Genomic DNA, 26993 nt, shown 5'->3' with positions numbered 1-26993 from the left:
TTGGGTTTTTTATTTTCTTATTTAAGAGTTCTTTGCATATTCTGACTACAAGTCCTTTGTCAAATACATATATTGCAAATATTTTCTTCTAGTCTGTGGTTTACCTTCTCATTTTCTTAATGATGTCTTTCAAAGAATTTTAAATTTTGATGGAGGTCAATTAATTTTTTTCTTTGATAGTTAGTACTTTTTCTGTCCTAAAAAAACCTTTGTTCCATTGTGGTTGCAAAGAATTTGTTTTCTGTTTTTTTCTTCTAAGTGTTTATGGTTTTAGCTTTTACATTTAGGTCTATGATTCATTTTGTATTTTATTTGTTTTTGTGTTTATTTTGTATAGTGGGAGGGGAGGGTCAAGACTTATTTTATCCTTTTTTTTTTTTTTTTTAAAAAAAAACAAGGATATCTAGTGGTTGAGGGCTATTCTTCACTGACTTACTTTGATATGTGTGTCTGTGCCGCTGATTTATGTTTATTAGGCCAGTACCACACAGTACTACTTCATTGTTGTAGTTTCTTAATAAGTCTTAAAATATGTTAGTGTAAGTCATCCAAATTTGTTATTCTTTATCAAAAATTGTTTTAGTCATTTTAGGTTCTTTTTGTTTACATATAAATTTTAGAATCTCAGTTTCTACAAAAAAGCTTGCTGTGATTGAGATTGGAATTGTGTTGAATCTAGATCATTTTGGAAAGAATTGATATTTTAGCAATATTGAGTTTTCCAGTGTAAACATGGTATCTGTTCCCGTTATTTTTCTTTAATTTTTTTCAATAGTGTTTTAGTTTTTAGTATATGACTCGCATACATATTTTATTAAATTTTACTGTATTTCATATTTTTTATTTTGACCGTAAATGGAGTTGGTTTTAATTTCCAGTTGTTCATTGCTCATATGGAGAAATACAATTGAATTTTGAACATTGATTTTTATATCTTATAACCTTGCTACATGCACATTCCCTAGTAGGTTTTTTGTGGATGTGTCCAAATCTTTACATACACAGTCATGTTACTTGTGAATAAACACAGTTTTACTTTTTCCTTTCTAGTATGTATGTCTTTTCTCCCCTTCCCTTATTGTACTGCCTAAAACTTCCAAACAATGTTAAATAAACATGGTACAACCAGACATTCTCACCTGTTTTCTGATTTTATGGGGGATGTATTTGGTTCTCATTGAGCATGGTGTTAGCTATAGGATTTTGAAGATTCCCTTTATCAAGTTTAGAAGTTCCATTTTATTCCTAATTTGCTAAGAATTGTATGAATGTATGTGTTTTAAATCATGAATAGGTGCTGTATGTTGGCACATGCTTTTTTTTTTTGCCTCTGTTGAGATGATCATATGGCTTTCCTTACTGATCTTGTTAATATGTGAATTACATTGATTGATTTTCAAATATTAAACTCATCTTAAATAACTGGAATTAAACTCATTTGGCCATGATGTATTATTTTATATACTGGTGGATTTACTTGCTAATATCTTCTCAAGGATATTTACAGCCATATTCATGAAAGATGTCTTTCCTTTCCTTCTAATTTCTTTGATTTCAGTATCAAGGTAGTATTGACTTTTTATATGAGTTACAAAGTGTTCCTTCCTCTTCTATTTTCTGAAAACTTTAAGTTTGGTATCATTTCTTCTTTAAATGATAGAGAATTCACCAGTGAAGCCATCAGGGTTACATGCTTTCTTTGTTTTTAAATTACACATTTATTTTTAACAATAGATTTACAACTATAAAGATTCTTTGTTTCTTGTGTCAATTTAGGATGTTTTGTAGTCTTTCAAGGAATTTGTTTATTTCATTCAAATTTGTCAGATTTGGGGCACTTGGGTGGCTCAGTCAATTAAAGCATCTGCCTTCAGTTCAGGTCATGATCCCAAGGTCCTGGGATGGAGACCCACATGGGGCTTCCTGCTCACTGGGGAGCCTGCTTCCCCCCAGCTGGGGAGAGAAGCAGGGGGAGAAGCAGGCTCCCTCTCCCTCTCTCTGACAAATAAATAAATAAAATCTTTAAAAATAAATAAATAAATTTGTCAAATTTATTGGCACTAGGCTGTTTATAGTGTTCCCTAATCATCCTCTTAATATCCTTAGAACCTGTAGTAACATCTCCTCATTCTTTCCTGACATTAATTTGTGTGGATGTTTATCAGTTCTGTTACTCTTTATCAAGTACCGGCTTCTCATTTTATTATTTTTTATTGTTGTTTTGCTTGTTTTCTATATTGCTGATTATTGCTCTTTATTTCCTTCCTTTTTTTTTTCTTATGTTCTTATTTTGATTTAGTTTGCTCCTCTTTCTCTAACTTAAGGATGGAATCTTATGTAATTGATTTTAAGCTGTTCTTTTCTAATATAAACACTTAAAGTCATGAATTGCCCTCTCAGTTCTACAGATTTTGACATGGTGCCAAACACCAGTGAATGGTGTTTCATTACTGTTCAGTTCAAAATATTTTCTAGATTTTCTTGTGGTTTCTTCTTTACTCATTGATTATTTAGAAGCGTCTTCTTTAATTTCCAAATACCTGGATATTTTCTAGGTAGATATCTCTTTTTGTTACTGATTTCTAATTTACGTTTGTTGTGGTTAAAGTTAGAACTTTGGAGATTTCAGCCCTTTCACATATCCTGAGACTGTTTTTGGCCCAGCCATTTGATCTATCTTAATGAGCGTTCATGTGCACTTGAAAGGAATGTGTATTGTGCAGTTCTTGGCTGTAGTGTCCTATAAATAAATAAATAAATAAATATCAGGTCATTTTGCTTAATAATAATGTTTTTCAGGTCTTCTCTATCCCCTTCTGACTTTTTGTCCCCTTACTCTAATAATTCTTGAAAAAGGAGTATTGAAAGCTCCAAATACTTGTAGATTTCTTTGTTTCTCTTTTTAATTCAGTCCATTTTTCTTCTTGTGTTTTGGCGTCTTTTAAGATATACTCTCTCTCTCTCTCTCTTTCTCTCTCTCTCTCTAAAGAAGTTAGAGATATGAGACACCTATGTGTGGTTTTCTTTATATATATATATTCTAAGTGTTCTGAAATGTTTGATTTGTGGGCTGATATCTTTCATTAATTTTAGAAAAGTCTTTGTTTTGGCTACTGTCTCTTAAAGAATTTCTGTGCTTTCTCTCTCTTCTCTTTCTGGTACTTGTGTTGCATGTAGTTTAGACTTAAACCAATAGTGTACAGTAGAAATATAATGTGAGCCACACATGTAATTTTAAACTATCTAGTAGTTTGGTAGCCACAGTAAAAAAAATAAAAACAGGTGAAATTGATTTTAAGAATGTATTTGGTTTAACCCAACATATGAAAGTGTTATTTCAACAGATACTCCATTTAAAAATTATTAATGAGTATTTTTATTCTTATTTTTGTAATAAGTCTTTAAAACCCAGTGTGTATTTTATGCTTACCAATTCATGGATATTGTAACATCATCATGGACATTGTAAACATCATCACCATTATTTCTCCCTTTTATCCTTTGTATTAGAATGTGTTTTATAAACCCTAGAATCTTTTTTGGGGGGAAGAGTTTTAAAAAACGAGAGACTCAAATTGTTTCATATTTGACACATACAAACTTTTTTGGTGCTCTTCAATTCTTTGATGAAATTTTAGTTTCCATTTGGTATTATCTTCCTTTAGCTTGAAGAACTTCCTTTAACATCTTTTGTAGCGCCTATTTGCTTATGTCAGCTTTTCTCAATGTTCCCTTACATATCTAAAGATGTCTTATTCTGCCTCCATTTTTGAAGGGTATTTTTGCTAGTTACAGAATTTTAGATTGACAACTTTTTCTTTTAGAGCAATAAAAATGGCATTCCAACTCCTGGCTTGCCTTGTTTCTGGAGAAGTCAGATGTTATTCTTATCAGTGTTCTTCTGTATATACTGTGTTATTCTCATTAGTTTTAAGAGCTCTTTTTTTTATTATTGTGCAGTTTGGTTATGATGTACCTTAGTGAGATTTTCTGTTTGGGATTTTTTTGAACTTCTTGAATCTGTGAGTTTGTAGCTTTTACCAAAATTAGAAGAATTTCAGCCATTATTTCTTTGAATATATCTGTTCCCTACTACCTTTTTTGGATTACATTTACATAACTGCTTGCTGTTGTCCCATAGGTCACTAAGGCTCTATTCTTTTTTGTTGTTATTTATGCTTCTTTCTTTTGGTGCGTTAGTTTGGATTGTTCTCTTACTATGCCTTTAAGTTTACTTCAGTGATTCTTTTGTTGTTAAGTTCATCCAGTGAATCTTTCATTTCTCATACTACATTTTCAAGCAATAAAGATTCCATTTGTTTCTTTTTTTATAACTTAAATTTCTTTCTTCTATGTCTTTGTGTTTTATGATATTTTTTCTAAAGTCTTTGGTACTTCTGTTGTCTTTGTCATTTCTGTCTGATTCCTCCTAATTATGAGATGATTCTTGCTGATACATCTAGTAGTTTTTTATTTAATGGTAAATAAGTTGGTAAATATGGTAAATAAATTGCAACTATCACATTTTTGAGTGTCTGATCCCCCCCCCCCCTTTATAGTTTTGAATTTTGGTAAGCTTCTTGTGGACCTATAATTATTTTAAGATTAAAAAAAAGTTTTTGGGGCACCTGGATGGCTCAGTGGGTTACACCTCTGCCTTTGGCTCGGGTCATGGTCTCAGGGTCCTGGGATCGAGCCCCACATCAGGCTCTCTGCTCAGCGGGAAGCCTGCTTCTCCCTCTCCCTCTGCTTGCCTCTCTGCCTACTTGTGATCTCTCTCTCTCTGTGTCAAATGAATAAATAAAATCTTTTAAAAAAATTAAAAAAAATTTTAAACTTTGTTTTTGTAGACAGTTAAGTTACTTGCAAATCAACATGGATTCTTTTGGGACTTGTTTTGGAGCTTTGTTAGGGTGGGTCTACAGTAGCCTTATTCTAGGGCTGTTTTACACCTGCTACTCAAATGTTACCTTCCAGGGTGTCTTATAAAACTGGATATTTGGTGTGGTCTCTCTGTTTTTGCTGGTCACAATTTGGATTATTCCAAGTGTAAGTGAACTGTGGGTATTATTTTACTTATAGCTCTTTGTGGTCTTTTTCCTGTGGTAAATGATTTTTGTCTTGCCTGTAGAGGCTTACCTTGTTCTTATGCAGTATTCAACCAAATGGGACCGCATACAGATTTCCCTGTGTAGCTTCTTTCTCTCTGGTACTCTTCCCCACAAGCAACCTAACCCCTCTCTCTCCCAGACTGCAGTCTTCTGTCTTCAACTCAGTGAGAACACCATGGGGCAGGTGGGTTTCATTTTTCTTCTCAGTGTTCCAGAAAGTGCTTTTAGGCATAAAGGTGAGATGACTGTAGAGCGCTCATTGTTTCTTTTCACTCAGGGTTCACAGCTCTATGTTGCCTGTAGTCCAATGTCTGAGAATAGTTGTTTTATATATATTTTGTCCAGTTTTTGAATTGTTTGTGGCAGGAGGGCAAGTCTGGTACCATTTACACCTTCATAGTCAGAAGTGATTTTAGATAGCAATAGATAATATTTATACAGTATTAGGTATGGATATGGATACTGCTCTGTGCCCTTTATATTTATTAATCCATTTAATCTCTAACAGTTCTTTTGAGGTTGATAGTGTTATTATCCCCTATTTTGTAAATGAAGAAAATGGGGTACAGAGGTGTTAAGTGCACTGTTCTGAGTCACAGAATTGGTGGAATGAAGATTTTCCCCAGGGAGCTTGACTCCAGAGTCTACATACTTAATCAGTGCTTGGTGTTCCCTCCCTGCTTTAGAGCTCTAGACCTGGAGGATCCATCTCGGAGTAGAGTTCTGGGAGCTAACTAGATCAAGTGGGTTGTTTAAAAGAAACTAGTCAGAAGAGACATGATCCAAGAGGTGAATATGAGTTGTCATTGAGAAAGGGAACCAAATATTAGAGTAATATCAGATACAAGGCTTGAGAAGATAAGGATAAGACTATTAGTGGGAGACAAAGCAAGATCAAGGATCAATGCCAGGTACAAAGCAGGATGAGACAAAATAGTTCAGAACAAGATGTGGGTTTCTTTGGGTTAAAATGTATTCCTTCATTCAACCCTGCTGTGTGTTAGGTCCTTTGTAAACAAGACAAGGCCCCTGTGTACATCAAGTATTAATTCTGGAATAGTAAAGGTAGGAGAAGTAGAGGGTAGGAGGGAGAGTAGAAGAAGCAGAAGGCAGCAGAGGTAGGTGAAGAGGGGGACAATATGGTAGACAAATAGAAAACAAATATGCGTGACTTAGATAACATCAGGTAGTGCCAACTGCCATGAAAATAAAGCAGCATGATTTGATAAAGAATAATTTAATTGGGATGCAGGCAGAATCTTTAGGGAGGACCTCTCTGAAGAGATGATATTTTGGCTGGCGTCTGAAGAAAAAAGAAACAGATGAATTAGACATGAAAAGATTGGAGGGCAGAGCCATGTAGTCAGAAGAGTGAGCAGTACAGAATTCCTAGGCCAGAATAGGCTTCTCAGAAAAAATCAGCATGGCTCTAATAAATGAGATCTGAGAGGTACTCATGGACCAATTGTGTTGCATCTAATGAATTGTGATCAGATTTTTATTCCAAGTACAGTGGGAAATCATTGGAAGTTTATTTTTTTTCCCAAAGATTTTATTTATTTATTTGAGAGAGACAGAGAGAGCATGTAAATGGGTGGAGGGCAGAGGGAGAAAGAGAAGCAGACTCCTTGCTCAGCAGGGAGCCCAATGTGGGGGCTCAATCCCAGGACCCCAGGACCATGACCCAAACCAATGGCAGACGCTTAACCAACTGAGCCACCCAGGTGCCCCAGAAGGTTCTTTAAAATACAGAGTGATGTGATCTGATTTGTGTTTTTAAAAGATCACTCATGCTGCTCTGAAGAGAATGTAGTTAAGAAAGAGTGGCAAGACTAATAAAGCTATTACAGAAGTCTTAGCAAGAGATGGTACTAGCATAGTAGCAATGAAGACGAAATGGATGGAATTCACCATATCACATATTATTACAAATAAATATTAAATTGAGCTACTTTTAGCTACTTATGGATATAGTTAAAAAAATACTTTTAGCAAGATGACTCAAGTATTTATCTAAAGAATTATCTAAATCCTCTAAAATTCTTAAAGTGGCAATCTACATGGTAAGTGAATGTTAGACTGAAAAATAACTTGGTTCTAGAAGATTTAAGTAGAGTGATGCATTACTCTTTTTTAATAATAGTAATTATTTTTAAAAGCATGGCATTATTTCTTGAAGTGCCTGATTTAAAAATAACTAATAATAGCCTCCATCAAAATGGGTACCATGGAAAAGCACATTAGGATAATTCTTTTGACATTGAATACAATATCATGGAAGGACTAGTTTCTAGATCTTCTGGTCATTGCTAATATGTGTTTCATGCATACTCATTCATTCAGCAAATTTGTCTGTTGATCACTAATGTGTGTTAAATATGGAACTACATCATGGGGACACATTCCTCTCTTTAAATAGTTATAGTCTGGAAGGAGAGGCAGAGAAGAAACTAGGCAGTTACTTCATGGTAACTGCTACTCTTAAGTGTCGTGGAACCTATCAGAGGGGCACGTAATCCTAATCTAATCAGAGGTAGGGATTCATGGTCAAGGAGAATTTACTGGGTGCTGTGATATTTCATCTAAAACCTAAAGAAATGCATGGAAATTAGCTTAAACTTTTTTCATGGATAAAAGAAATAGTTAGCTGATGATTACATGTAAAAGCACAGAAAAGAAGATGTGAATTTCATTCATTGCCAGACAAGTACTTGTGAAATTTTTAAATAACATTTTTTGACTTTTATGGTTTGGTGTGTTTCTCTGTGTGTGTGTGTACATGCATGCATGCCTGTGTATGTGTGCATAGTAAATAAGCACTAGAATACTGACCACTTGTGTAGGAGATGAGTAAAAACTATGTGTAAGTATCTCTGAATAGGCTGCCTCATATTACCTCGTCTTTGGTAATTTGAAATATTATTACCAGTTGAAAACGGGGAAGTCCTGTATTTTTGGTCTTATTCCTATGTTTTCCTTCAAAGATGTATTTAGGGCAGATGCCTTCTGTGATTATTTCCTTTCCTGCAAGACCCTCATAGGCATTTAGTTTTTATATGAGCTAGTTAGGTAAAAAATTGAATACTGACCAAAAATAAGCTATTTTTAATTTTATTTTATTACTTATTTATTTTAATTTTTAAGTAGGCTCCATGCCCAATATGGAGCTTGAACTCATGAACCTGAGATCAGGAGTTACACATTCTAGCAACTGAGCCAGCCAGGCACCCCACTAATTTTTTTTATTTTAATGGTGCCATATAATCTGGGTTCTTCTCTTTAAGAGTGAAAACTTTAGTTAGAACTTTAAACATTCATAAGAAAGGTAAATTGGAAAATTCGGCCACCCATTATATTAAATAGTTTAGTACCTCAGTTTAATGTATTTAGCAGTCTTCTACAAGTATAAGTGAGATAGTTGTTGTTCCATTTTTAATGTGGAGGTTAAACTGATGTATTTACATTTATAAAAGTGTTGATTGCCATAATAGTGTCTTAAGAGGTTTATTGAAATACTACTCAGCAGTAAAAAAGGAACAAAACTATTGCTACATAAAACAGTTTACCTGAATCTCCATAGATTTAAAAGCTGAGCTTAAAAAGCTACCCAAAAGGTTTCATACTGTATGATTCTATTTGCATAACATTCTTTAAATGACAAAATTATAAAAATGGAGAACAAATTAGTGGTTGCCAGAGTTTAAGGAGAAGGAAGGGCAGGAGGGAAATATATATGGCTAGCAAAGGGCAGTGGGGAGAGATTCTAGTGATGGAAGGTTCTATAGTTTCATTGTTATCAGTGTCAGTATCCTGACTGGTGACACTGTGCAGTGGGTTTGCAAGAAGTTACCCTTTGGGGAAAACTGGGTAAAGGGTACATGGAATCTCTGTGTTGTTTCTTACAATTGCATGTGAACCTACCCTTTCTCAAAAGGTTTAATTACAAAAATGTTTATGAAGAATTGATGTTTGAGATTAAAAGGGAATGCTACAGTTTGGAGCAGAAATCGTTTCAATGTCTTTTGGTGAATGCTTGTCGATGAGGCAGCATTGTAGTGATTGAGTACTTTGTCTCTAGATTAGGGCAGATGGGGTTTGCAACAATTAGGTGTTTGACATTGGACTAGTTCTTAAACTCTAAGCTACAGTTTCTTATTGGTAGTAAGGAATGAAAATGCTATCCACCTTCTATGATTATGAGGATTAAATAGAATAGTGCCTGTGAAGCATCTAATGTAGTGCTTGGTGTATAGTAAGAGATCAGTAAACCTTAATAAATATTATTGGTTTTTATTGCCCAACTTTTATTCCTAGGGTTTTTAAAAGTTAGATATTAGTATATAAATTATTCAAAATAATTTACGTAACTATGTATTTTACATAAAAAATGGTTACTTAAAAGTCCAGGATGAGGCGGGTTCACAGGTGAGTTCTATCAAACATTTAAAGAGGAGTCAATATCTATTCTTCTCAAATTGTTCCAAAAAAATGAAAGTGAAAGAAATGCTTCTAGATTCATTCTGTGATGCCAGCATTATTCTTTTTTTTTTTTTAAGGTTTTATTTATTTATTTGGCAGAGATCACAAGTAGGCAGAGAGGCAGGCAGAAAGAGAGGGGGAAGCAGGCTTCCTGCTGAGCAGAGAGCCCGATGTGGGGCTTGATCCCAGGACCCTGGGATCATGACCTGAGCCAAAAGCAGAGGCTTTAACCCACTGAGCCACCCAGGTGCTCTGGCCAGCATTATTCTAATACCCAAACCAGACAAACACCCTACTAAAAGGAGAATTATAAATGAATATCCCTGATTGAATGTAGATGCTAAAATTCTCAACAAAATGAAAATAAAATTCTCAACACAATGAATTAAAAAGTACATTAAAAGGTTCATTCACCATGACCAAGTGGGATTTATTCCAGGGAAGCAAGGATGGCTCAATAAATGCAAATCAACCAATGTGATACATCACATTAACAAAATGAAGGATAAATAGCATGATTATTTCAGTAGCTGCAGAAAAGCATTTGACAGAATTAAACATCCATTCATGATAAAAACTCTCAACAAAGTGGGCATAGAAGGAACATACCTCAACATAATAAAGACCATGTATGACAGACTTGTAGCTAACATTATACTAATTTAATACTGTATGTCAACTATACTTTACTTAAAAAATTATATTACACAATTTGAAGTTTCCTGAGAGAGTAAATCTTAGAAGTTCTTACAGAAAAATGGTTACTAGTATAATACAAAATGATAAATAAAAGGGATATAATATATTTTCACTTGATCCTAAAATTTCTTTCTTCCTATCTATCTGTCTGTCTGCCAGAGGGAGAGAGAGGGGGAGAGCACAAGCAGGGGGAGCGGAAGGAGAAGCAGTAGAAGACTCCCTGCTGAGCAAGGAGGCTGATGCGGGACTCCATCCTAGAACCCTGGGATCATCCACTGAGCTGGAGGCAGACACCCAAGCATCCTGATCCTAAAAATTTCTTAAATATTTGGGGGGTGCCTGAGTGGCTCAGTGCGTTAAAGCCTCTGCTTTCGGCTCAGGTCATGATCCCAGGGTCCTGGGATCAAGCCCCACATCGGGCTCTCTGCTCAGCAGGGAGCCTGCTTCCCCTCACCCTCTCTGCCTGCCTCTCTGCCTACTTGTGATCTGTCTGTCAAATAAATAAAATCTTAAAAAAAATACTTGGAAGGGTTGCGGCAAAGAAACTTGCTTCATTTGGGTGTTACTGATGTTACTGATGATTCTTTAGGACAGTATTCTGACCTAAAAACACTTGTGTCTTGCTTTCTATATTTATGATATCAGTAAAGTGGCTTATATTTACTTTGAAATCCCAGTTGAAGGCATTTCATTCTTAAAGCTTTTTTTCTTGATTTTCTTTCTTTTTTTTTTCTTTGTGGTTTATTGAAACTTTCTCAGATGCTGTATCTGATTGTAGTAACAGGACTGGCAAGTATTGCTTAATTAGAACTACATTAAAGCTGTGTATTTTTCTCTACCCATCTAATGACTTCTGTACTGAACAAATAAACATTTGAAGTACGTTCCTTACAAGGTATGGCTTGGGAAGAAAGCCACCAGTAATATAGGAATCAAAAAGGTAAACAGAAACAACTTATTCTATGGATGTATTAGCAGCAGTTTTAACCAGCCATCACTCAGACAGAGTTTGCTTGATAACATAATTTTGGGGGATAAGAATATCAATACAAGATCTGTAAATTCATCTTTAGACCTAAGCTGACTTAGATATAGCATATATAAGGGTGTGTGTATAAAACGTACTTACCTATTTCTGTGGAAAATGAATATGAGCATTGTTTCTAAATTAATCTTCTAAACTTTTTGTTCTGCTAAAAAGTTAAAAAATATTTGATAATAACGTTCTGCCATGTTTGCTTTTATCTTCTCTTTTTACCCCTCCCCAGTCTCTTTGCTGGCACATGTGCGCAGACGTGCATGTACACACATAAAATCATTTCAGAATCTTATGAAGACAAGAAGATTTTTCTGCATAACTAAAGTACCATGATCACACCAAGAAATTAAATATGGTTACAATAATACTCTCTAACACTCAGTCCATATTTATATTTCTGCAATTATTTTACCTAAAATGTTCTTTATAGTTTTTTCTTTTCTCAAACGAGGAACCTGTCAAAGATCATTTACTACTTTTTGTTAGCCATGTGTTTTTGTTCTCATTAAGACTAGAACAGTTGTCTCCTCCTACCTTATTTTATTATTTCATAACATAGACATTTCTGAAGAATGCAAACAACTTAGCTTGTAGACTATGCCCTAACCTCCTCTTGTCTGATTGTTTCCTCGTAATTAGATTCAAATTAAAAATTTGACAGGACTTCTACATAGGTGATGTTATATACTTTCCATTGAATCTCATCAGGAGGCATACCATGTCAGTTCATCCCATTGTTGGTGATACTAAGTTTGACCTTATTTTCTTTTGTAATTAGGAAGTGTTGTGTGGAATGATAGCCTTGACATTGATTACATGTTGTTTCCCAATAATGCTCCACCTAGTGATTTCAGCATCTGTTGATGATCTGTGAACTAATTACAGAATTGGAGTTGGAATATGGTGATTTTTAAAATGCTTTGATTAATTTGAATTTCTTTGTTTTAAATTAACATATAATGTATTATTAGCCCCAGGGGTATAGATCTGTGAATCGTCAGGCTTACACACCTCACAGCACTCACCATAGCACTTACCCTCCCCAGTGTCCATAACCCAACCACCCTCTCCCTATCCCTCTCCCCCCCGGCAACCTCAGTTTGTTTTGTGAGATTAAGAGTCTCTTCTGGTTTGTCTCCCTCCCGATCCCATCTTGTTTCATTTTTTCCTTCCCTACTTCCCAAACCCCCTACTCTGCCTCTCAAATTCCTCAGATCAGGGAGATCATATGATAATTGTCTTTCTATGATTGACTTATTTTGCTCAGCATAATACCCTCTATTTCCATCCACATCCTTGCAAATGGCAAGATTTCTTTTGATAGCTGCATAGTATTCCCTTGTGTATACATATACCACATCTTCTTTATCCATTCATCTGTTGATGGACATCTATGTTCTTTCTATAGTTGGCTATTGTGGACATTGCTGCTATAAACATTTGGGTGCACGTGCCCCTTCAGATCACCAATTTGTATCTTTAGGGTAAATACCCAGTGGTGCGATTGCTGGGTTGTAGGGTAGTTCTATTTTCAACTTTCTGAGGAACCTCCATGCTGTTTTCCAGAGTGTCTGCACCAGCTTGCATTCCCACCAGCAGTGTAGGAGGGTTCCCCTTTCTCTGCATCCTCGCCAGTATCTGTTGTTTCCTGACTTGCTAATTTTAGCCATTCTGACTGGTGTGGGGTGGTATCTTATTGTGGTTTTGATTTGTATTTCCCTGATGCCAAGTGATGTTGAGCACTTTTTCATGTGTCTGTTGGCCATCTGGATGTCTTTTTTGCAGAAACGTCTGTTCATGTCCTCTGCCCATTTCTTGATTAGATTATTTGTTCTTCGGGTGTTGAGTATGATAAGTTCTTTATAGATTTTGGATACTAGCCCTTTATCGGATATGTTGTTTGCAAATATCTTCTCCCATTCTGTCAGTTGTCTTTCGGTTTTGTTGACTGTTCTCCTTGACTGTGCAAAAGCTTCTGATCTTGATCAAGTCCCAATAGTTCATTTTTGCCCTTGCTTCCCTTGCCTTTGGCAATGTTTCTAGGAAGAAGTTGCTGCAGCTGAGGTCAAAGAGGTTGCTGCCTGTGTTCTCCTCAAGGATTTTGATGGAGTCCTTTCTCACATTGAGGTCTTTTATCCATTTTGAGTCTATTTTTGTGTGGTGGTATAAGGAAATGGTCCAGTTTCATTTTTCTGCATGTGGCTGTCCAATTTTGCCAACACCATTTGTTGAAGAGATGGTCTTTTTTCCATTGGATATTCTTTCCTGCTTTGTTGAAGATCAGTTGACCATAGAGTTGAGGGTCTATTTCTGGGCTTTCTATTCTGTTCCATTGATCTATGTGTCTGTTTTTGTGCCATCACTGTACCATACTGTCTTGATGATGACAGCTTTGTAATAGAGCTTAAGTCTGGAATTGTGATGCCACCAACTTTGACTTTCTTTTTCAACATTCCTCTGGCTATTCGAGGTCTTCTCTAGTTCCATATAAATTTTAGGATTATTTGTTCCATTTCTTTGAAAAATTGATATTTTGATAGGGATTGCATTAAATGTGTAGATTGCTTTAGGTAGCTGAGACATTTTCACAATATTTGTTCTTCTAATCCATGAGCATTTACATTTTTCGATTTCTTTGTGTCTTCCTCAGTTTCTTTCATGAGTACTGTATAGTTTTCTGAGTACAAATTCTTTGCCTCTTTGGTTAGGTTTATTCCTAGTTATCTTATGGTTTTTGGGTGCAGTTGTAAATGGGATTGACACCTTAGTTTCTTTTTCCTCTGTACTGCTGTTGGTATATAGAAATGCAGCTGATTTCTGTGCATTGATTTTATATCCTGACACTTGACTGAATTCCTGTACAAGTTCTAGCAGATTTGGAGTGGAGTCTTTTGGGTTTTCCACATAAAGTATTAATATCACCTGCAACGAGTGATAGTTTGACTTCTTCGTTGCCGATTTGGATGCCTTCAATTTCTTTTTGTTGTCTGATTGCTGAAGCTAGGACTTCTAGTACTTTGTTGAATAGCAGTGGTGATAATGGACATCCCTGCCATGTTCCTGACCTTAGTGGAAAAGCTCTCAGTTTTTCTGCATTGAGAATGATATTCGCTGTGGGTTTTTCATAGATGGCTTTGATGATATTGAGGTACGTACCATCTATCCCTACACTTTGAAGAGTTTTGATCAAGAAAGGATGCTGTACTCTGTCGAATGCTTTTTCAGCAACTACTGAGAGTATCATATGGTTCTTGTTCTTTTATTAATGTATTGTATCACATTGATTGGTTTGCGGATGTTGAACCAACCTTGCAGCCCTGGAATAAATCCCACTTGGTCATGGTGAATAATCCTTTTAATGTACTGTTGGATCCTATTGGCTTGTATTTTGGTGAGGATTTTTGCATCTGTGTTCATCAAGGATATTGGTCTATAATTCTTTTTTGTTGGGGTCTTTGTCTGGTTTGGGGATCAAAGTAATGCTGGCCTCATAAAATGAGCTTGGCAGGTTTCCTTCCATTTCTATTTTTTGGAACAGTTTCAGGAGAATAGGTATTAATTCTTCTTTAAATGCTTGGTAGAATTCCCCTTCTAGCTTCCCCAGAAGCTGTCTGGCCCTGGGCTCTTGTTTGTTGGGAGATTTTAGATGACTGCTTCAACCGCCTTGCTGGTTATGGGTCTGTTCAGGTTTTCTATTTCTTCCTGGTTCAGTTTTGGTAGTTTATATGTCTCTAGGAATGCATCCATTTCTTCCAGATTGACAAATTTGCTGGTGTATAGTTGCTCATAATATGTTCTTAGAATTGTTTGTATTTCTTTGGTGTTGGTTGTGATCTCTCCTCTTTCATTCATGATTTTATTGATTTGTGTCCTTTCTCTTTTTGATAAGTCTGGCCAGGGGTTATCAGTCTTATTAATTCTTTCAAAGAACCAGCTTCTAGTTTCATTGATTTGTTTTACTGTTCTTTTGGTTTCTAGTTCATTGATTTCTGCTCTGATCTTTATTATTTCTTTTCTCCTTCTGAGTTTAGGCTTTCTTTGTTGTTCTTTCTCCAGCTCCTTTAGGTGTAGGGTTAGGTTGTGTATTTGAGACCTTTCTTGTTTCTTGAGAAAGGCTTCTATGGCTATATACTTTCCTCTCAGTACTGCCTTTGCTGTGTCCCACAGATTTTGAACAGTTGTGTTTTCATTATCATTTGTTTCCATGAATTTTTCAATTCTTCTTTAATTTCCTGGTTGACCCATTCATTCTTTAGTTGGATGCTCTTTAGCCTCCATGTATTTGAGTTCTTTCCAACTTTCCTCTTGCAGTTGAGTTCTAGCTTCAGAGCATTGTGGTCTGAAAATATGCAGGGAATGATCCCAGTCTTTTGGTACTGGTTGAGACCTGATTTGTGACCCAGGATATGATCTATTCTGGAGAATGTTCCATGTGCCACTAGAGAAGAATGTGTATTCTGTTGCTTTGAGATAGATTGTTCTGAATATATCTGTGATGTCCATCTGGTCCAGTGTGTCATTTAAGGCCTTTATTTCCTTGTTGATGTTTTGCCTGGATGATCTGTCCATTTCAGTGAGGGAAGGTGTTAAAGTCCCCTACTATTATCATATTATTGTTGATATGTTTCTTTGATTTTGTTATTAGTTGGTTTATATAGTTGGCTGCTCCCATGTTAGGGGCATAGATATTTAAAATTGTTAGATCTTCTTGTTGGACAGACCTTTTGAGTATGACATACTGTCCTTCCTAATCTCTTATTATAGTCTTTGGCTTAAAATCTAATTTATCTGATACAAGGATTGCCACCCCAGCTTTCTTTTGATGTCCATTAGTGTGGTAAATTGTTTTCCACCCCCTCACTTTAAATCTGGAAGTGTCTTTGCGTCTGAAATGAGTTTCTTATAGATTATTGAAATGAGTTTCTTATAGATTATTGATGGGTTTTGTTTTTTTATCCATTCTTATACCCCATGTCTTTTGATTGGGCCATTTGGCCCATTTACATTCAGGGTAACTATTGAAAGATATGAATTTAGTGCCACTGTATTGCCTGTAAGGTGACTGTTACTGTATATTGTCTCTGTTCCTTTCTGGTCTACTACTTTTAGGCTCTCTCTTTGCTTTGAGTTCCCCTTTCAATTTTTCTTGTAGGGCTGGTTTGATGTTTACAAATTCTTTTAGTTTTTGTTTGTCCTGGAAGCTTTTTATCTCTCCTTTGCTTTTCTTTTCTTTTTTTTTTTAAGATTTTATTTATTTATTTGACAGACAGAGATTACAAGTAGACAGAGAGGCAGGCAGAGGGAGAGGAAGGAAAACAGGCTCCCTGCTGAGCAGAGAGCCCAATGTGGGGCTCGATCCCAGGACCCTGGGATCATGACCTGAGCCAAAGGCAGAGGCCTTAACCCACTGAGCCACCCAGGCGCCCCTCTCCTTCTCTTTTCAATGATAGCCCAACTGGATATAGTATTCTTGGCTGCGTATTTTTCTCATTTAGTGCTCTGAATATACCATGCCAGTTCTTTCTGGCCTGCTAGGTCTCTGTGGATAACTCTGCTGCCAATCTAATATTTATACCATTGTATGTTACAGATTTCTTGTCCTGAGCTGCTTTTGGGATTTTCTCTTTGTCACTAAGACTTTTAAGTTTTACTATTAGATGATGGGGTGTGGATCTATTTTTATTGATTTTGAGGTGGATTATCTGTGCCTCCTGGATTTTGATGCTTGTTCCCTTTACCATATTAGGGAAATTCTCTATTATAATTTCCTCCAATATACCTTCTGCCCCCTCTCTCTTTCTTCTTCTGGAATCCCAATTACTCTAATATTGTTTCGTCTTATGGTATCCCTTTTCACTCTTATCCTTTGTGGTCCAGTAGTTGTTTGTCTCTCTTTTGCTCAGCTTCTTTATTCCCCGTCATCCCCTTCTTTATTCCCCTGTCTTCTCTATCACTAATTCTCTTTTCTGCCTCATTTACCCCAGCAGTAAGAACCTCCATTTTTTTGCACCTCATTAATAGCTTTTTTAATTTCAGCTTTTATTTCATATTTTATTTCTTTTATTTCTCCAGAAAGGGCTTTTATTTCTCTAGACAGATTTTCTAATACCTTCCATGCCTTTTTCAAGTGCAGCTAGCACCTTGAGAATTGTCATTCTGAACTCTAGATCTGACATATTACCAATGTCCGTATTGATTAGATCACTAGCCTTTGGTACCACCTCTTATTCTTTTTTTTGTGGTGAGTTTTTCCTCCTTGTCATTTTATCCAGATAAGAATATATGAACGAGAGAATAAAATACTAAAAGGGTGGCAAGATCCCAGAAAAATGTACACTAACCAAATCAGAAGAGAAGAAAGGGGGTAAAAAGTTTAAACAAAATTAAAAATTAAAAAAAAAATATGTATATTAGATGGTGAATAGAACAGAATCACTCACTTAATTTTGGGTGTATTTTGATCTGTTAGGAGAAACTACCTCCCAAAATTTTAAAGAAAGAAAAATATATATATACAAAAAAGGGGGTAAACACGATGAAGGGATAGAATATGACTGTAAAGATGAAAATTGAAAAAAAATTCTAAAAAATGAATTGAGAATTGGTTGGAAAAAGAAAAAAAGTGGAAAGAATTTGCTCAGACTAGAGATTAGAACAAAGCCGTGTGCTAGATTTAGGGTATACTTTGATCTATTAGAAGAAATTGTATCCCAAAAATTTTTTAGAAGAAAAAACCCTACATGTATAAAAAAAATAAAGTTAGATACAATGAGGGATAAAATAGGACTATAATAATGAAGGTTTAAAAAGATTTTTTAAAGAAAGATATTGTTGAGATAAACTACTTAAAAGATGTTAAAAGAGGAAAGAGGAAAAGTTAGAAAAATTAGAATAAGAAAATAAAATTAAGAACATTTAATTAACTTTGCAAGACTGAAGAATCATGATGAGAAAGCCATGAATTTCATGGTTTGCTTTCCCCTCTCTGAAATTCCGTTGTTCTCCTTGTTCAGTGAGCTTGGTCTTGGCTGGATGTTCTTGATGATCTTCTAGGGAAGGGGCTTGTTACAGTGATTCTCAAATTTCTTTGCCCTAGAGGTGAAATTGGGCCACCCTTGCCAGGGGCCGGGCTAAGTAATCTGCTCCGTTCACTCTTGGGAGCTTTTGTTCCCTGAATGCTTTCTGTAGAGCTCTGGAGGATGGGTATGAAAATGGTGGCTTCCCAATCTCCGGCCCAGAGGAGCTGAGAGCTCATGGCCCCACTCCTCAGTGTGCCCTCGGAGAAAAACAGTCAATTACTCCTGTCTCCCTAGTTTCCAGCTGTGCCCCAAGCTCACCCAGCCTGTGACTGAGCGTTTCTGTCTCTGGCGCACAGCCCTGTTTGGAGTCTCCAAACCTAGCAGATTCCTTCTGCTCTGCTCTTCTGGCGGATGAAGGTGGGTCTCCCAGGATCTGCCACTTGTGGGGTCCCTGCTCTAAGAGCAATGGTCCGACTATGCCGCAGATCACAGTTTGAGGTAACCCAGAGCTGAGAGTTCATTCCTTGGCTCTGTCTCTATAGCCAGCTTCCCCGCTCTGATACCTGTGAGCTCTGCTACACTCAGACACCCCCGATCCTTCTGTGACCCTGTGGGACCTGAGACCACACTGTCCCTGTGAGGGTTCCACCCCCGCTTAGCCTCTGGAGTGATGTCCCTCAGTGGAGCAGACTTCTAAAAGTTCTGATTTTGTGCTCCACTGCTCCACTGCTTGCCAGGAGCTGGCCCCTCCCCCAGCAGTCTGTCTTCCCGTTGCTTCGGATTCATTTCTGCACATGTCCTACCTTTCAGAAAGTGGTCGATTTTCTGTTTCTAGAATTGCTGCTCTTCTTCTCTTCAATCTCCTATTGGGTTTGTGGGTGTTCAGAATGGTTTGATAACTGTCTAGCTGAACTCCTGTGACGTGATGTCATCTCAGTCTGCTACTCCTCTGCCATCTTGACTCCTCCTCTCTAATTTTACATTTCTTATTTGGCATTGTAATGTAAAGAAAAGCATTCTCTTTCTTTCCCTCATAATGATTATCACATGGACTCAGGGATTTTTTTTTTTAATTCCTTTTACTATAACTCATTGTTGTCATTAATCTTTTTTATATTCAAAAAATGGGTCCATATTTGTCAGAAGGAGCCCCATGTAAGCTGGCTTCTGTAACTTTTTGACCTCTCCCCATCAGTCTTTGAATATTTTTTTTCTTTCTGACACAACTGTATATTCCAGGCTCAATTTGTACTTTTTCTGTTTCTGACTTGGATTCAGTCATTTTCTTTTTTTTTATTTTATTTATTTATTTATTTTTAAAGATTTTATTCATTTATTTGACAGACAGAAATCCCAAGTACGCAGAGAAACAGGCAGAGAGAGAGGAGGAAGCGGGCTCCCTGCTGAGCAGAGACCCCGATGCGGGGCTCAATCCCAGGACCCTGAGATCATGACCCGAGCTGAAGGCAGAGGCTTTAACATGCTGAGCCACCCAGGCGCCCGGATTCAGTCATTTTCTAAAGAGCCTTGGTTTTATATTAATGCGGAAAATGTTATTTAGATACCAAGATCTGGGCACAGGTATATTTATTGCTACTTTAGTAGTTATTGCTTCTAGGCCCTTTCTTCACCTTAGGGGTAGGAAAAATAGATGTATATAATCACAGGTTCTTATTGATTACATGTAATTCAAAACTGGAACCATAGAGTTTTTCCATATTTGAATCGTAAGGTAAACATCTGCCCCCCAGGACTCCTTCCCAGAGATGTGCATCCCCATCCTGATGCAGCTCTTGGCTAGGGACAGTTGCATTGCCTCCCGTGCCCATCTTAATATGGCTCTGCTGGCTGAGATCCACCTCCATCAGCAGTATCTCAGCATTGCTCTAGTTAGAGCGCTGGCAGCACTTTCACAGTGGTTTTTGTGTATTTTCCAATGTCTGCTGTGGCAGCTTCCAGTCAGGTTGAGCTGTCTGCTTGAATAGTCCAGGTTACCTCCTGATTAAAAAGTGGCATAGCTTTTGAGTGGTTTACCCCAACCCTATTCGGAACATAAACAATGTTATTTTTAGAGCACAAAATGCCTTGTACTATTACTGTCATCATTTTACAGATGAGGATATTGAAGCACAGAAATTGAGGACTTCACTCAAAACTACATAGTAGGTGACAGTCGAGGTTGAACCCAGGCTCTCCACTTAAATAGTCCTTGGTCTTAATCTATACTCCTAGACCATAGGGTTTAAAGAAGAAGTAGGGGAAGATGTGGCCTGACAAGAGTGATTATTTTAAGATAATGAAGAACTTCATTAATCAAATAATTTTGGTCTTGTTTGGTAGGCCCTGGAAGTCACAGAAGGCTTTTGCTTGTAGAATGTTGTGATTAGAGATGTGCTGTAGAAGGTTAATTTCTTGTGGCTCTGGGGACTTTTGGAGGCAAGATTCCTGTTAGGATGCTATTCTTGGGCCTCTCTCTGGGGAAATAATCACCATCTCTAAGGTTTGGGGCTAGGGAATTTGTGATTTGATGCTCAGTCAGATTTAGAACCACTGTGGTAGACTGTTTTCTTTGTTTACCATATGTGTTTGGTTACTGTTATGCTGTTCCTGTATGTGTCTACCTAGTAGATCCTCATTTAAGTACACTTGCTGTTAAAGGTTAGACATATTCCAGATGAAGTTGATGGAACTGCCCAGGAGACATAGTATCTTTCATTGGTCAGGATCTTTTAATAGACATTTGAGCTATACTATATTTTGTATAGACTTGTTTTGGAATAAAGCTTAGTATCCATTTGATTCAACATTATCTTGAAAATGGTTCTCCATTGGGTAGTATGATTGTCAAATTCATCAAATGCAAATGATAGAATATAAACCAGATGCCCCTGCAACCCTTATAGAAACAGATTAAAGAGAACTCTCAGCTGTTTTGTTGTGTGTTATATTTGTTAAATTTAGGCAGAATTAATGTTGAATCTCAGGAGAGGGGTATTTTGAATCCTGTGGCCATCACCTCCCTGGTCAGTGTTGCTGTTTTCACCATTCTGTCTGGTGAGAGCAGAGCAACAGTGGCCCTCTTTGGTCCTCTGTTTAATACAGGTTGGGTACAACATCAGTAGGTCACAAATAGCAGTGCCATAATTCTCCTGTAGGTTACAACTAAAATCTTTGTTGGTCAGTGTATACTCCTGACTTTGTTTCTAAGGCCAGTGCTTTTTGCTTCTTGGGTCAACCCACTTTTGATAGGCTGGAGTTTTGATGTGCTATGAATTCCTTATACCAGAGGACAGGCATTATGATTAGAAGTTTCTTTTTCTTCTGGAAAATTTCTGTTTTCATGCCAACTATAGAAATCTCTAAAGGCGCCTGGGTAGCTCAGTGGGTTAAACCTCTGCCTTCGGCTCAGATCATGATCTCAGGATCCTGAGATTGAGCCCTGAATCGGGCTCTCTGTTGAGCAGAGAACCTGGTCCCCATCCCCCCTGCCCCTCTCTGCCTACTTGTGATCTCTGTCTCTCAAATAAATAAATAAAAATCTTAAAAAAAAATATTTAAGATTCTAGATACTTTAAGGTGAAGGGTGATTTATTTTGCTAGATAGTGGGTATTTTAGATATTATTAAAAATAACATTTGCTTATTTCTGTAAGTTTGCATTCTGCATACCTTTAAGGAGGAGATATTTATATATTGATGATAAAAAGAAAAATAAATATGCTAAATTCTGTTTTCCTTTCACAGATTTTTATTTCTAATTTCTTATGGCTTCAACTAATCTGGATAAAAGATATTTTTAAAGATCATCATTTGTGATCTTTCTTAGATATCACTTAAAATACTAAAATAGCCTACTATCTAGAAAAATAAATCATCCTTTACCTTGAAATATTTATAAAGATACTTGGCAAACCTATGAATAATGGCTCACTTAGAGCCAGAAATGGTGATATATGAGATATTTATACTGGAAAAGTGGGAGAAGAACATCACAAATTAATCTGGTTTTTCTGAGTACCTGCTTGAGATAAAGTTGATGTAGCATATAATTCACCCATTTGAACTGTATACTGTAATGGTTTTTAGTATATTCAGAATTGTACAGGCGTCTCTACAATTTTGGAAAATTTTTATCACACTGAAAAGAGAACCTACACCCTTTACTGTCACCATCCTATCTCCCCATCTCCCACCCCCAACCCTGAGCAACTGCTTTTCTACTTTCTATCTGTATATATTGCCCATTTTGGAGATTTCCTATAAATGGAATAATACATATTTGTGTGTGTGTGTGTGAGAGAGAGAGAGAGAGAGAGAGAAAGAGAGATTGGCATCTTTTTTTTTTTTTTAAAGATTTGTTTATTTATTTATTTATTTGACAGAGAGAGAGATCACAAGTAGGCAGAGAGGCAGGCAGGGAGAGAGAGGGGGAAGCAGGTTCCCTGCTGAGCAGAGAGCCCGATGCGGGACTCCATCCCAGGACCCTGAGATCATGACCCGAGCCAAAGGCAGAGGCGTAACCCACTGAGCCACCCAGGCACCCGAGATTGGCATCTTTTACTTAGCATATTGTTTTCAAGGTTCATCTGTGTTGTATATATCACTGTTTTATTGCTGAGTTGTATTCCATTGTATGGAATACATGTATTTTGTTTATCTATCAGTTGACGGACATTTGCGTAGTTTCTACCTTTTTGGCTATTATGAATATTTGTGAACAGATTTTGTGGTTTTATTTCTCTTGGATATATATATACACCTAAAGGTAGAATTGACCAAATGGTAATTCTTTGTTTAATTTTTTAAGGAACTGCCAAACTGTTTTGCACAACAGCTGTATCATTTTATGTTTTCACTAGCAGGGTATAAGGGTTCTGATTTCCCTACATTTTTGCCAACAGTTGTTACTATGTGACTTTTTAATTATAGCCTTCCTAATGGATGTGTAGTGATATTTCAGTAGGTTTAGTACTATTTTACTTTTATCTCCATGTAAACTAAAAATAAATGAAACATTCAGTAAACCTGTTTTAAAAATAAATAATATGCAAGGTATAATTTTCTGAATTGGAATTAATTTTGAGAAACCGCGGTCAGATATGTATATGCTGTGCATATCTTTTTAGCAGAATAATTCAAATACTTAATGTTCATGATTGATTTGTTAAGTCTTTGCTCCCTCCCATCTCCCTCTAGGACTGCTTAGGCATGGTAGGTGTTAGAGCCACTATATCACAGTAGGCCAAGCAAGGCCTGGCTTCGTTTTAGGAATTTTTTTTTAAGTTCTGTGTCTAAATATGATACAAGAATAATAAGAGGCATGCGATACTAGAACTTCTGTCTTACTAATTTATGAGACTTAATTAAGCACTCTTCCTTATGTCATAGCTTTAACTTTAATTTCTAATATGTAAATGTACCTTATTTTATCTAGTCTCCACTGATTGGACAGAACAAAAATATAACTTGTGTAACACAGATATAGAACCTACTATTGGCCTTTGTGTGATACTTTAAACTCTGTCAAGTTAAATTCATTGGGGTTCTGTATCCTTTCCTTTTTCATTGGAACTGCTTTTTATTCTGTAAGCAGTCTTTATACTGCTGCTCTTAGACGGCCCATAGACGTTCTGCTCTGCCACCTAGTGGTGGCAGTTATTGCTTCTGCCACTGCTGCCTCAAGCTTTCTAGGAAGTAGAAATCTAGGAAGTAGATTAATGGTTATTTATGAAAACTTAAAATGTGGTTGCTCTTGGACCCAATACCCCACTGGAGTTAAAAATTGCCTCTGGAGAAATATAATGTTGTACCATTGTTTGTAATGCCGGAGAAGAGGACACAATGTGAATATTTACCTATTTGATGTGCATTAAATGTCTTTGTAAGAATATATACCAGACTATACCTGTTGCTAGGGGAAGAGGACTAGGAGAGAGGTAATTTCTACTTTATATACTTTGTAATGTTTGGAACTTTTAAGAATCACATGTAATAATATTTTTGTGTTTAAAAACAAGAAAACACGTACAACACCAACAAATAAAAAAGGCAAAGGAAAGATTAGAAGTCCTGGGCTGCTGGGTGAATAGGATGAGAAAGAAGATGGAGTCAGGAGACTCAGAGGTCTTTGTCTCCTTCAAGGGTGGGAAATGTTGATGGTCTGCACTGGAACTGTGGCAGTCAGTAAATTGACAGACATTTTGGAAGTAGAATGTAGGAACTTCTATTATGTGGATGTGAAGCCCAGGGCAAAAGCATAGCCAAAGATTGGAATGACTAGTACCATTAATAATCGGCGCACCAGACATAGTATCTTGAAGTTTGTAAGTTGTATTGCTGAATAAATGATTACAACATTATTAAAAATAGGAAAAATGGGAAAAGGAACATTCTCTGAGTAAAAGATAATGAATGTCTTAAAGATCCTCAATACTTATTTCAATGATAAATTAGTTTGGTTCAATTAGCTCATCTCTCATTTTGTGCTTTCTTATTAAGGCTTGTCTTCTGTAGTGTTTAGTTCGGTTACTGTTTGTTAGGAATTATTATTAACATTTTAAAATATATAAACAACAGTTTCTAAGTGTAATTTTAAAACTCTGTGTTCTTTTATCTTTGCAGAGTGCTCATTTGGCCATGATAGATACGCTAATGATGGCTTATACCGTAGAAATGGTCAGTATAGAGAAAGTAATTGCGTGTGCTCAACAGTATTCAGCGTTTTTTCAAGCCACGGATCTGCCGTATGATATTGAGGATGCTGTCATGTACTGGATTAATAAGGTAGGAATATGCTCACTGTAGTAAAAATGAGTTTCATAACCAGAAAAGTAAAATCCTCAATTATGCACTGCCACTCTGCTACACTTTGCTGGTTTTCTCTGCCCAAAATTCTTTTTTTTTTTTTTTTAAAGATCTTATTTATTTATTTGACAGAGCAAGATCACAAGCAGGCAGAGAGAGAGAGGAGGAAGCAGGCTCCCTGCCAAGCAGAGAGCCCAATGCGGGACTTGATCCCCGGACCCTGAGATCATGACCTGAGCCGACGGCAGAGGCTTAACCCGCTGAGCCACCCAGGCGCCCTCTGCCCAAAATTCTTATGTTGAAATCCTAACCCCCAATGTGATGATGTTGGAAAGTGAGGCCTTTGAGAAGTGATTAAGTTATAATGGGATTAATGCCCATATAAAAGAGGCCCCGGGGAGCTCCCTTACTCCTTCTGCCCTGTGATGTCACAGCAAGGAGATGGACAGGAAGTAGGCCCTCACCAGACACCAAATCTGCTGGTCCCTTGATCTTGGAATGCCCTGCATCCAGATCTATGAGAAATAAATTTCTGGATGGAACTAGAGGGTATTATACTATGCGAAATAAGTCAGTCATAGAAAGACAAATATATGATTTCACTCATATGTGGAATTTAAGAAACAAAATAGATGAGCATGGGGACGGGAAGGAAAAATAAGACAAAAACAGAAGGAGGCAAAATATAAGAGATCTTGACTATGGGAAACCGCCTCAGGGTTGCTGGAGGGGAGGTGGGTAGAGGGAGGGGGACATTGGGTGAGGGACATTAAGGAGGGCACTTGATGTAATGTACACTTGGTGTTATGTGCAATGGATGAATCACTGAATTCTATTCCTGAAACTAATAATAACACTATATGTTAGCTAAATTGAATTTAAACAAAAAATTTTTAAAAAGGGGCACCTGGGTGGCTTAGTGGGTTAAGCGTCTGCTTTCAGCTCAGGTCAGGATCTCAGGGTCCTGGGCTCGAGCCCGGCAGGGAGCCTTCTTCCCCCTCTCTCTCTGCCTACTTGTAATCTCTGTCAAATAAATAAATAAAATCTTTTTTTTAATTTTTCAAAAAAAATTTAAAAAAAAAAATTTCTGTTGTTTATAAACTACCTATTCTGTGGTTATTTCTGTTACAGCAGCCCGAACAGACTGAGGCACACTCCATTACTGTTTTTGTTTTAAATCAAAATGAAAGCTAGAGTTGTTTAAGTTACTTAAAATTTCCCATTACCTTTTGACTAAAAAAAAAAAGTTTATTAAAATAGATTTCTATATATTCTGCAATGTCTATAATTACATTTAATAATAATTATTTCATATCAGATAAATATAAAATTCCCAGCACTCAGAGTAGGGTATTATATACTGTGAGTGTTGAGTAAATATTTTTTTAATCCAAGAATGAAGTTTTATTTATCAGGATGGGAAACACTACAGGAAGTCCATATTCTTATGAGAATGATCCAATAGGGAGGGAGAACTGAATGATGCATGAGAATGAGGGAATAACAGTGCAGTCCATACACTGGTAGCATTAGCAGCACCTGAAGCTTCTTAGAAATGTCGACTCTACACCCAAACCCCAGACCCATCAAATCAGATCCTGCATTTTAACAAGTTCCCATGACTCATACGCACATGAAAACTTGACAAGCGCGTGAAAGCTTGACAAGAACTGAAGCAGAGGATCAAGGACCATGACAAAGAAAGAAAGTTCTAGAGCAATAAGTAAAGAGAAACTGCCCTCTGATAGGATGTGGGAGGGGAGACTTTCTCCACTTTAACAGCAGGGAAGAAAGAAAGAGAAGGAGTACTGATGCAGAAAGGTTTACAGATTTGGTGGCAAGA

The 26993-nt window shown here is 36.7% G+C and overlaps 1 protein-coding gene across 4 annotated transcripts in view; it reads left to right on the top strand.

Annotated features, from left to right (window-relative positions):
- Positions 1 to 26993, top strand: part of CAMSAP2 (calmodulin regulated spectrin associated protein family member 2) — a 110501-nt gene that overhangs the window by 42536 nt on the left and 40972 nt on the right. For all 4 annotated transcript variants that reach the window (XM_045982645.1, XM_045982644.1, XM_045982643.1 and 1 more), the window contains exon 3: positions 24968 to 25129. In XM_045982645.1, coding sequence (XP_045838601.1) covers positions 24968 to 25129 — 162 coding nt within the window. The remainder of the gene's footprint in view (positions 1 to 24967; positions 25130 to 26993) is intronic.

This window comes from Meles meles, chromosome 17, assembly GCF_922984935.1.
Source record: "Meles meles chromosome 17, mMelMel3.1 paternal haplotype, whole genome shotgun sequence".
NCBI classification, from domain to species: domain Eukaryota; kingdom Metazoa; phylum Chordata; class Mammalia; order Carnivora; family Mustelidae; genus Meles; species Meles meles.
The sequence above is the reverse complement of the archived record's forward strand: the minus strand, read 5'-3'. Positions and strand labels throughout refer to the sequence as shown.